Source organism: Bufo bufo, chromosome 10 (assembly GCF_905171765.1).
Source record: "Bufo bufo chromosome 10, aBufBuf1.1, whole genome shotgun sequence".
NCBI lineage: Eukaryota > Metazoa > Chordata > Amphibia > Anura > Bufonidae > Bufo > Bufo bufo.
Genome location: NC_053398.1, coordinates 18,594,729 through 18,606,260, shown reverse-complemented (window position 1 = coordinate 18,606,260; position 11,532 = coordinate 18,594,729). Strand labels below are relative to the sequence as shown.

The window sequence follows — 11,532 nt, the reverse complement described above, 5'->3', positions numbered from 1 at the left end:
TGATACAGATGACCTATTCTAGGGATGCACCATCAATATTAAAGGTGTTGTCCCCATCTTGGACATTGGGGGCATAGCGCTAGGATATGCCACCAAATGTCTGATAGGTGCAGGTCGTACCTCTTGGACCCGAACCTATCCTTAGAACAGAGCCCGTAAAAAAGTGACGGAGAGCACACTGTTCATGCGCGGCCACCGTGCCGAAAAGAGTCCTATTTAAATTAATGGAAAGCGCACCACCCAGCTGCGGCCACCGCTCCATTCACTTCACGGCTGTTTTCGGCGCTCACATAGAAATGAATAGAGTGTAGCCGCGCACGTACGGGGCGCCCTCCGTCACTTTGCAGGCTCCGTTCCAAGGACTGCTGCGGGTCCCAGATGTGGGACCCACACCTATCAAATATTGGGGCATCACCTAGCGATATGCCCCCAATATCCAAGATGGGACCAGTGTCGGCCTGGCCCACCAGAGTACCAGAGGATCCTGCGGTGGCCCAGGCTCTGACACCATAGTGGGCCCCAAAAGGTCCAGGAGAAAAAATAATTTGGAGCCGACTATGGAGCAAATAATTTACCATTAGGGTCTAGATTAAAAAATATATAAAATAATCAAAACATATTAGACCTCTTTAATGATACCGGGGTCAGTTCCCGAGAATAATTACTTCTGGTGGACCCCAGGAACCGTAGTCCAACCCTGGATGGGATAACCCCTTTAAACTCCTGACAGCCCCTTTAACGGGTTTATTTAATTTTTTCATGGAGTTTCTTTGAAAAAAGGATAGGGCATCAATATCTGATCAACTAAACGAAGGCGGTTAGAAAACCCCAGCAATTGCTTACCAGGCCCAGCGCCCTACATACAAGCCCAGCACGTTCTAATGAACGGTTCTAAGCAATGCTAGTACCTAAAATCTGAGCTCTGGGCACATATGGGCAAGAAGGTCTCTGCCTACTAGAAAAATAAGCTGGTATATTATTTAATATTATATTATACAAATGCAAAACCTATACCAATATGTGGGGGTAGGGATAAATGTATGTGCATCAGAGATAGCATGATAAGCATCGTGTAGTGACCTTTAAATCTTAGATCTGTGCCGAGCTCAGCCCAGTCAGCTGCTCCTGTCCCTCATGGTCCCACCGCGCTCGCACAAGGTCATCTTAGCCCGGCGGGATTTATAGTGCTTACCCTATGGACATGGCATCATCAGTGACTGCGTTTATGGTATACACACAAGGCAGGCGCCTCAAGCTTTGCCTTCCCTCCAGACAGAGCAAGGTATTTCTGTCTTATTGACGTATGAGAAAAAGTAAGGCTTAAAAAGTAAGAACCCCCCCACCACCCGGGTGTCGCCCCCCCTCCCCCCCGCCGCCAATCTGCTATACACAGAACAACCACACGTATACAAACACATCCAATGCATCCAGGTATCGGCTCACGTTATGACGTGCAAATATTCAGGACCGAGACAGTGTTGTCACGCTCCATGCACGCAGCTTTTATTCTTCCATACATCCACCTGCCGTGTACAATAGACGACATTCTCCTGTGCGCCTGCATAAAATCACAGCTGGCCGGACGAGAGAGGAAAGCCGGTGTGACGGCGCTGCCATAAAAATCTGTCACTGCCTATGGTGTGCATTATAACAAGAGAGAGAAACAAGCGGGGGCGCTTCACAGGGCAGTCTGTCTGTACAGATGGGGCGACACCAGAAAGCAACGGCTTAATCACTCAACTTAGTTGGAAGTAAAATAACGTTTAAGCCCTTCAAGTCAGGGTGCTTTTTAGGTCTAAGGCATCTTCGGAATCTAGAGCCCTGTTCACATGAGACAAGTACAAAGGCCTATGGGACCGAATGGAAAAATAAATAAAAAATATGGCTGCATTTTTTCGTATTATTGTTTATTAAATACACTGAAGAAGAAATGTGTTTCTGCCACTTATAGGCCCTTCTTCAGAATGATCAGAGATCTTGAATTAGAGATCGATAGACAGACAGATAAGGGTGCCAGCAACCAGAACCAAGATCTATGGTTCAAGAACATACAGTATGTATGGAGAAAAGGCCACAACTCTTTCCATAGAGGAGATAGATATGTACAACCCCCCTACACCACCAGAGAAATGAGGCATTTCCCATTGAAATCAATGGGCTGCCAGTGTATTGCCCATACTGGATCCCAAGGGTGGACTGGGAACTTAATGTGGCCCTGGTGGGGAGAAAAAAAAAAAAAAAAAAAAAAAAAAAGAAGAAAAGTGGCCCCAAGTTGTAGGCCAGGGGTCAGCAACCTTCGGCACTCCAGCTGTTGTGAAACTACAATTCCCAGCATGCTCCATCCATTACTATGGGAATTCTGAGAACAGCAGAGCAAGTATGCATGCTGGGAGTTGTAGTTTCACAACAGCTGGAGTGCCGGAGGTTGCCAACCCCTGTTGTAGGCAAATCCAAACTGACAGGTGGGGCAACACAAACTACAAGTAGGCGGGACAACGGAAGTAGACGGGGCTAACACCACAGTGCAGCACAAAATACCGCCCCAGCAGAACCAGATACCACAGTGCAGCACAATATACTGCCCCAGCAGAACCAAATACCACAGTGCAGCACAATATACTGCCCCAGCAGAACCAGATACCACAGTGCAGCACAATATATTGCCCCAGCAGAACCAGATACCACAGTGCAGCACAATATACCGCCCCAGCAGAGCCAGATACCACAGTGCAGCACAATATACTGCCCCAGCAGAAACCAGATACCACAGTGCAGCACAATATACTGCCCCAGCAGAACCAGATACCACAGTACAGCACAATATACTGCCCCAGCAGAACCAGATACCACAGTGCAGCACAATATACTGCACCAGCAGAACCAGATACCACAGTGCAGCACAATATACTGCCCCAGGAGAACCAGATACCACAGTGCAGCACAATATACTGCCCCAGCAGAACCAGATACCACAGTGCAGCACAATATACCACTCCAGCAGAACCAGATACCACAGTGCAGCACAATATACTGCCCCAGCAGAACCAGATACCACAGTGCAGCACAAATACCACCCCAGCAAAACCAGATACCACAGTGCAGCACAATTTACTGCCCCAGCAGAACCAGATACCACAGTGCAGCACAAAACACTGCCCTATCACCATATCGAGGATGGTGATATGGTTGAGATGGGGGGGGGGGGGGGGGTAATCTGCCGCCACTGGCCAGGTGCCTAAGTACCTGATGCTCCTAGCATTAATTAGGCTGAGAGCATCAGATTGTTATGTACCTGGCCAGTGGCCCTGAGTAGGGCTCGGGAGGCCCCCTGGTCATCGGCCCACCAGAAAATTTCCCTGTAGGGTATATGTCCAGTCCACCCCGGCTGTATTCTCCAGAGGGGGAGTTGCACTTTGTAGCAATGGTCGATGTGCACCCAGGGCACATATGAGGTCTTCTCCCTCTAGCTATTCTCCTTCCCTCTAGACACTGGGGTCCGAATTATGTTAGGAAATTAGAGCTTGTGTGCTAACAGTAGGCGAGTGCTCACTGTACGGCGCCGTGCTGTATATCAGTGCCATATGAACAGCCAGTTAGATGTTCATATTGGAGCAACATGCAAAAAGAACACACCAAGTTGATCTTAGATGTAGCAGAGCTCTGCGCATTGAGCCAAGATAACAGTAGATTCCCTTGCAGTCCTAGGATAAACTAAAGATATCTTGACAAATTGTGCCAAATGACAAACTCAGCTCTGCTGAATCTGAATCCTGATGTACCAGTAGCTTCTCGGATTTCTTCAGAGACACCTATGTTTCACAGTGTAAGAAAATAATTTGACTTTCAAAATAAAAAAAATTTAAAATAAAAATATGCGACCCCCTAAATGTTTTAGTTGAGTTCCTACAGAAGACTTTAGTATAAGAGAAGGAGAGGAGCCATCCGAGAGAGAAATGTTTAGAAGAGATCCTCTCGCTGGGGTCCTGTCTAAATATTTAGCAGAGTAGTGGCAGTAAAGGCTGTGTCTCTCATTGCCACTGACACATGAAGTCTCCCTCTCCCCCCCTCCCAGCCATAAAGATTCTGCTGAGTACTTTGCAAAGTGCACAGAGTAGGTGAAGGCGAGAGGGAGAGCCTGAGGAAGACTGGGGGCCAAGCTGCAGAGCAAGAGGATGTGATAGACTTCTCTGGGCCACCAAAAAGAAGGAGGAACCACAAGGTACCCTCAGGGTGAACTAGAAACACCAGGAAAAGTGATCGACTCAAGAGGAGCACAAGGGATCTGGATGTCCTCTTGACTCTCCAAGGTGTTGTTCCGGTTGTGGGACTACCTGTAACTTGCTGAGTCCAGCCCTACGACAGCCCTTTGTTAACGAGAGTCATTGTCTGTCTGGGGACGCCGCTCAACCAGGCATTTTCTGATCTCCTCAATGTCCCATTTGTAGAGGGTGGAGATGAAGACACGTGAAGTGTGACATCTGTTTACTTTTCATAAAAGCCCTTAAAAAAGGAAACTCGCTGATCTCTAGTTGTGACTCAATCGCCGAAGTCTCAGGATGGATGAGAAGGAGCCTGTGGACCATGAGGAGCCTCCTACCACAGACGTGTGGTCAACTGCAGGTCAGTGGATAGGATGTGCAGGGTTGGGATTTGAGTCCCAGAAGACGTTTCTGTTCTACTTCCCATTTGCCCCTCTATTTGACTCTATGGGACTATATGTACCTATTTTAAACCGTAGGTCTAGAACAGGGATCAGCAACCTCCGCACTCCAGCTGTTGTGAAACTACAACTCCCAGCATGCTTCATTCACTTCTATGGTAATTCTGTCAACAGCTGAGATCCACCATAGTGAGGGGTCCACCATAGCTGGAGTTGGTTGATCCCTGGTCTAGGAGGTTTTATTTGGGACTCCAAAAATTGTCCATGTGGCTTGTAGATTTATCTGAGCAGGTTCTCGTGCCATTGTAGATGAATAGTGTTGAGCGCAAATTTTAATCGCGAATATCGCCACTTCGAGAATTTGCGAATATTTAGAATAGTGCTATATATTCGTATTCGCGAATAGTGTTGATAACGAATATTCTAATCGCAAATTTATCGTGAATATCGGCACTTTAGCAACATCCCTAGCAACCAATAGGAAAGTTGCCTATCCCTTAGTATTGATCGCTAATATTCTAATCGCGAATTTTTATTGCAAATATATTACATTGCCGATTTTCGTAATCAAGTAAATAATGACTGGAGATCACAAATTCTCGAATTAGCAAATGTTCGGCCAAAAATTTGCGAAATATCACGAATTCGAATATTGCCTATAGATAAATACATTGCCTTCCTAGAAGATGCATGAGGGACTGGAAAACCATGGGTAGGGTAACACTTTTGTGCATTGTCCATTTTAAAGTTTGGACACTTTCATGATTCATCATTTTTTATACTGTGCTACGAGATGACTAAATTTTAACCTCATTGTGTCAAGACTATGGGGGGGATTGGTGGAGATTTGCACCAGAAATTTGACAAAATGTTGTCAGGATAGGCACTTTATGGGGGAACACAAAAAACAAAAATCCAGAATAAGCATCTATTTTTTTTGCTCGATTTTGCTCCCCAATATTATTGTCAGTTTTTTTTTAATGGTTGTTTTTATGGTGTTTTTTGCACATAGTGAGGAAGAAATTTAAAGTGGTACAAAGGAAAACTGGCTTAGTTGTCCATAGCAACTAGTGTTGAGCGAATTGATCAGGACGAAGTGGAATTTGATCCGAATTTCAGGGAAAATTCAATTCGCTGTTAAGCCGAATTTCCTTGTGCTTCGTGGTAGCGAATTGACTTTCCCAGAATGGTGGTAAAACATAAAAGAAATCATACGTGCCTTATCCATTTGAGCGCGAGGAGTCGGCCTCCGCCATCTTGATTGAAGATCTCGCACGAAATCCTGTGCGAGCCGCAAGAGATTTTGCACTAGATCTTTAATCAAGATGCAGGCTCTTCACGATCAAATAGAGGAGGCAAGTGTTATGCCGTGGATGTACTCCTCATGAAGGGGGGGGGGGGGACAGGGGGTCCCTTTAAGATGTTATAAGAGTTTTTGTTGTGACACTAGTTGCATTTCAGCAATGAGGGACGGAGTCCCCCTAAGTAGATGGTGGTGGTACCCAGGTGAAGGAATGCCAGAGTGGTGTAAGGGTTGCCTATAGTGTCCCTTTGGATGTGGCTGTGCACGTGTCACGGTGCTCCTACCTGGATATCCTGGAACCCCAGGCGTTGTCGTCCGCAGCAATGCAAATAGGGTGAAGAATTGATAAAAGGGGATGAAGAAATAAATGGAGTCCAGACATGTTTTGAAGTTAATAACTGATTTACTTGAATAGACTTGCATCAGGGAACAATCTTCCAACTTTATATTGGTTACCAGCAGGCTTTGGCATAAATTCTGGCAAGCAAACACATTCAGTACTGCTACATCTGTCACTCTTTAGCTCTGCTGTACTATCAGGATTATTTCTTTATTTTTTTTTTATATAAATATTAAATTTTTATTTTTTCCTTTCATAATGCAACTTTCAAATTAGGTTTGACAATACAAAATCTGAGTTCAACAGTACACAATCTGCCGAAGCAGTCAGTATAATAAGTTATAAATCATAATAAACGCCAGCAATACCAAAATGGTAAGTAGTCTGTTCTGTTTTGGGGGGTTCCAAAACTGCCCATTAAATTCCACATTACATTTAACTCAGACCTCCCATTGTCCATTCAAATTAACTTATCCTTAAATAACCCCCCCAATCCCCCCCCCCCTATGATGGTTATCTCGGTAGGCATCATAGAGTCCCCCTAAGTGGGTATACATTATCTTCATCTCTCTCACTCCTCCCTCGCCACCCCACCCCCGCCCGGGCAACGGCACCGCTCGTCAGCGACAGATTGTACTACTTATTGCATATTCCTCGGACCTCTCAATTTTTACCAATAAATTTTTCCACTCCAAAATATCTTTCAGAGCCCCACTCTATTGCGATAATGACTCTTGCCACCATAAGGCCTCTTGTCCAGGCCCTTTTTTTTTCCTTTTCCCCTAATTGATAATGGGATACAGCCCAGGACAGCCACTTCCAGTTTAATTGGAAGGGATACTGAGGACTCAATACTTAAAACACGAAAAACCTCTCTCCAATAGGATTGCACCTTTGCACAGCTCCATATCATATGTATATAGTCGGCCGCCTCTTCTTTACATTTCCAACAGTTTGATTTTCGTTCTTTGTAAATCTTACTTAGCAATAGTGGAGTCATGTATGTTCTATGGATAATATTAAAATAGATTATCCGAAAGTTGCTAGAAATCGTGGCCCCTTTTTATATTTTTGCCCCATTCTAAATGTGTTTGATCCTATCCTTCGCCCATTTTTCCTCACTATTAAACTTTACTATTTTACCCAACCCCTTCCTTATTATCCTATATACTTGAGAAATAGTCACCCTGGTTGTCGTGTATTGATGACAAGTACTATCAGGATTAAATATAAACTTTTCCTTTCAGCTGTACTTAACTCTCTGTATTCTGACTCGGTCTTTATCTGTATCTCTTGTTCCAGCAGAGCAGATGGTGCTCTGCTGGCTGACCTTAGCAAGGCTCGTCCAGCGGGGACGAGGGCCTGCTGCCTTCCCCATGCAGGGGGTAAGCTCAACTGCCTCTCACTAACTAAAACTCCTCCCTCTCTAGAGAGGGCTAGAATGGACAGAAGGTTCCATTCTAGGTAAACTAGCTCTGCCATTGTAGAAGCCATCTGATGGTAGACCAGGCGCATTACCATCAACAATTACATGGAAATGAGAAATGCACAATGTTTGAACCTGGAATCAATACACATAATGGCATTGAATCAACCATAGAAGATAGTAGAAGGGTGTAAAAAGGTAGTAATGCCACTCTGGGGCATTACACAAGTATGATTTTTTTATTTTTATGTTACACTGTAATATCAATATCAGATGCCACGATCAACTATGAATGCGTGATCCGAGGGGTACAATGACAGGGGGCGGTGCAATCGCTGCTCCCTGTCATTGCACCCACTACTTACAAAGAAATGTGCTTCGTAAAGAAGTAATTCGTCACTAAGCAAATTTTTTTGTAAAATTCAGCAAAGCAGCCAAATCGAATTTTTTAATACTTTGCTAATATACTGATAGAAACCAATCAGATTCCATCTTTCATGCTTCTTTTGAAAATGAAAAGATCCATCTGATTGGTTGCTATGAGCAACTAAGCTGGCTTTATTTTGCACCACTTTTGATAAGTCTCCCCCAGTGTCTGACCACTGGCATTTTCTTTATGGAATTTTTTTTCCGTATAGAGAAGGTGTTGTGAAAACACCAAGAGCTTCAGAAAGCAGCATTTTTTTTTTTAAGAAGCAGGAATGATAAATAAATAAATAAATAAATAAATGGCACCTAGGAGCAAACATTTAAAAAAAAAATGCTTCTTTGTCCTGTGGTTCTGAAGCTGGACTTTCTACAGCAAAAAAAAATAAAATGAATGTGCAGAAAAACTCCACTAAAATCCTATGCGTGAAAGCAACATAAAGAGGGTTTCCAGGAGTTTTTCTATTTATTGATGACCTGTCATTGGGATGGGTCATCATCATCATCATCATCAATACTAGATCAATAGGAGTTATACCCCTGACGATCTGATACTCTGGTTCACGGGATAGGGGATAACTATTAGTATGATGAGGCTCCCACCGCATGGACCCCCCCCCCCCCCCCCACTGATCATGAGAATGGGGTATCGTACCCAACAGGGACCCCTGATATGAATGGAGCGGCAGGTCAAGCATGAGCACAGCCACTCCATTCATCTCTATGGGACCATTGGAGATAGCGAAGTACAAGCGCTCGACTATTTCCGTCAGTCCGATAGAGATAAAATGGAGCAGCAGTGCTCATGCTTGACCTACCGCTGCTTTCATTTAGTGATATGGGGTCCCAAACAATTCGGACAGCCACAGATCTAAAAGTTATCCTTGATATGAACGGAATCCCCCCTTAAGGATAGACCATGAATAAGTACATCCCAATAAACCTCTAATATATTTTTTTTCAACGTGACTAAAAGGGACTCCTAAAATGCACCAAATCTGCTAAGCATGCCTGCCATGTTTTGGTGAAATATTTTGGGTAAATGTACCCCAGCTAAAAGGTGGTGTGAGAAATATAGCGAATATTTATCTATGGAGTTGTGTAAAATTTATATTCCTCCATGCGCAATCTCTTAATTTAAAGCACCTTGCGACGCTGTTGATAAATATCCCAAATTGTGCCTTTATTTTGGCAAAAGCTGAATAATTCAAAAATTTGTCCTGATCTAACAGGACATGTCCACTCAGATATATACTGGTATTACTCACTTCCAGTATTTTGATGGAATAGTGGTCGGCAGCGCTAACAAAATACCTGTACCTCATATGAAACCTTAGGGACCCTATTAAGCCAATGGTTTCAAGTAGGATTCATTTCAAAAACAAATCCGGCATATCTGTCATGCCTCAGCTATGAATGGAAGCCTGCAGGTTGTGTGAACAGAACCTTTAGTATTTTTTTTAGCATATTATAAGTCATATTTTGATTATACTAGAGATCGTGAATATCATGTTGCTGACAAATACAAAATGAAAAGGCAAATCATTTTATAAAATATAGAAAGGATTAAAAAAGTATAAAAATTCTGCTTAGGGCTCTTTCACACTTGCGTTCTTGTCTTCCGGCATAGAGTTCCGTCGTCGGGGCTCTATGCCGGAAGAATCCTGATCAGGATTATCCTAATGCATTCTGAATGGAGAGAAATCCGTTCAGGATGCATCAGGATGTCTTCAGTTCCGGAACGGAACGTTTTTTGGCCGGAGAAAATACCGCAGCATGCTGCGCTTTTTGCTCCGGCCAAAAATCCGGAACACTTGCCGCAAGGCCGGATCCGGAATTAATGCCCATTGAAAGGCATTGATCCGGATCCGGCCTTAAGCTAAACGTTGTTTCGGCGCATTGCCGGAGCCGACATTTAGCTTTTTCTGAATGGTTACCATGGCTGCCAAGACGCTAAAGTCCTGGCAGCCATGGTAAAGTGTAGCGGGGAGCTGGGGAGCAGTATACCTACCGTCCGTGCGGCTCCCCGGGCGCTCCAGAGTGACGTCAGGGCGCCCCAAGCGCATGGATCATGTGATCACATGGATCACGTCATCCATGCGCATGGGGCGCTCTGACGTCATTCTGGAGCGCCCCGGGAGCCGCACGGACTGTAAGTATACTGCTCCCCCGCTCCCCGCTCCTACTATGGCAACCAGGACTTTAATAGCGTCCTGGGTGCCATAGTAACACTGAACGCATTTGGAAGACGGTTCCGTCTTCAAATGCTTTCAGTACACTTGCGTTTTTCCGGATCCGGCGTGTAATTCCGGCAAGTGGAGTACACGCCGGATCCGGACAACGCAAGTGTGAAAGAGGCCTTAATAAGGGTGGAAAATCAATGACCTCTGTGCAACTTTAGTCATTTTTTGTTATGCATTTTTATTTTATTTTTGTAAATTCAGTGCTTTAATTTTTTGTGTATTTTTGGTCATTTTATTTATATTTTCTTTTATATATTTTTGGTCCCAGGGGCATAACTACAAAAGGCTGAACCCATGGCCAATTTTTGAACAGGCTTCTCCCCAACAACTTCCCCTCCCTGCTGCTAGTCCCACACATAAGGAGTCATCAAGAGTAGTGATGGACGAACATCGGCCAGGACGGTTCGCGAAAGCGATCAAATGTTCGAACCGCAAGTTTGCGGCGGGCCCCATTCACTTTAATGGCAGGTGAACCTGAAAAACCTTCAGCTCATATTTGCAGCCACCAAAGCCTTAGTAGAAGTGTACAAATAGTCCCACAACATGGACAGTGACATACTAGAGGGGGGTCAATGACAAAAATTCCAACAAAAAATATGTATCTTAATCAGGGGACATTTTTATGCGCCTTAAAGTGAAATTCTCTGAACTGTGCCCTGTTGGAGCCTAAAAATGTTTTATTTTAGGCCACGGTAGTACGGGCCTTAAAAATTAGGCATTCACCTGACATAAAAAAAAAATTCTGATTATGTGGCTCGAGGTACAGTGGGGGAAATAATTATTTGACCCCTCACTGATTTTGTAAGTTTGTCCAATGACAAAGAAATGAAAAGTCTCAGAACAGTATCATTTCAATGGTAGGTTTATTGTAACAGTGGCAGATAGCACATCAAAAGGAAAATCGAAAAAATAACTTTAAATAAAAGATAGCAACTGATTTGCATTTCATTGAGTGAAATAAGTATTTGAACCCTCTAACAAAAAAAGACTTAATACTTGGTGGAAAAACCCTTGTTTGCAAGCACAGAGGTCAAACGTTTCTTGTAATTGATGACCAAGTTTGCGCACATTTTAGGAGGAATGTTGGTCCACTCCTCTTTGCAGATCATCTCTAAATCCCTAAGGTTTCGAGGC

At 44.0% G+C, this 11,532-nt stretch overlaps 1 protein-coding gene across 4 annotated transcripts in view; it reads left to right on the top strand.

Annotated features, from left to right (window-relative positions):
- Window positions 1-4,145: 4,145 nt before the first annotated feature.
- The window catches only part of ANO1 (anoctamin 1), a 169,164-nt gene continuing 161,777 nt past the window's right edge, over window positions 4,146-11,532 (top strand). For 2 of the 4 annotated variants that reach the window (XM_040409086.1, XM_040409085.1), the window contains exon 1: window positions 4,146-4,620. In XM_040409086.1, coding sequence (XP_040265020.1) covers window positions 4,557-4,620 — 64 coding nt within the window. In that variant the 5' untranslated portion in view covers window positions 4,146-4,556. The remainder of the gene's footprint in view (window positions 4,621-11,532) is intronic. The other 2 variants (XM_040409088.1, XM_040409087.1) reach the window with 1 other exon arrangement.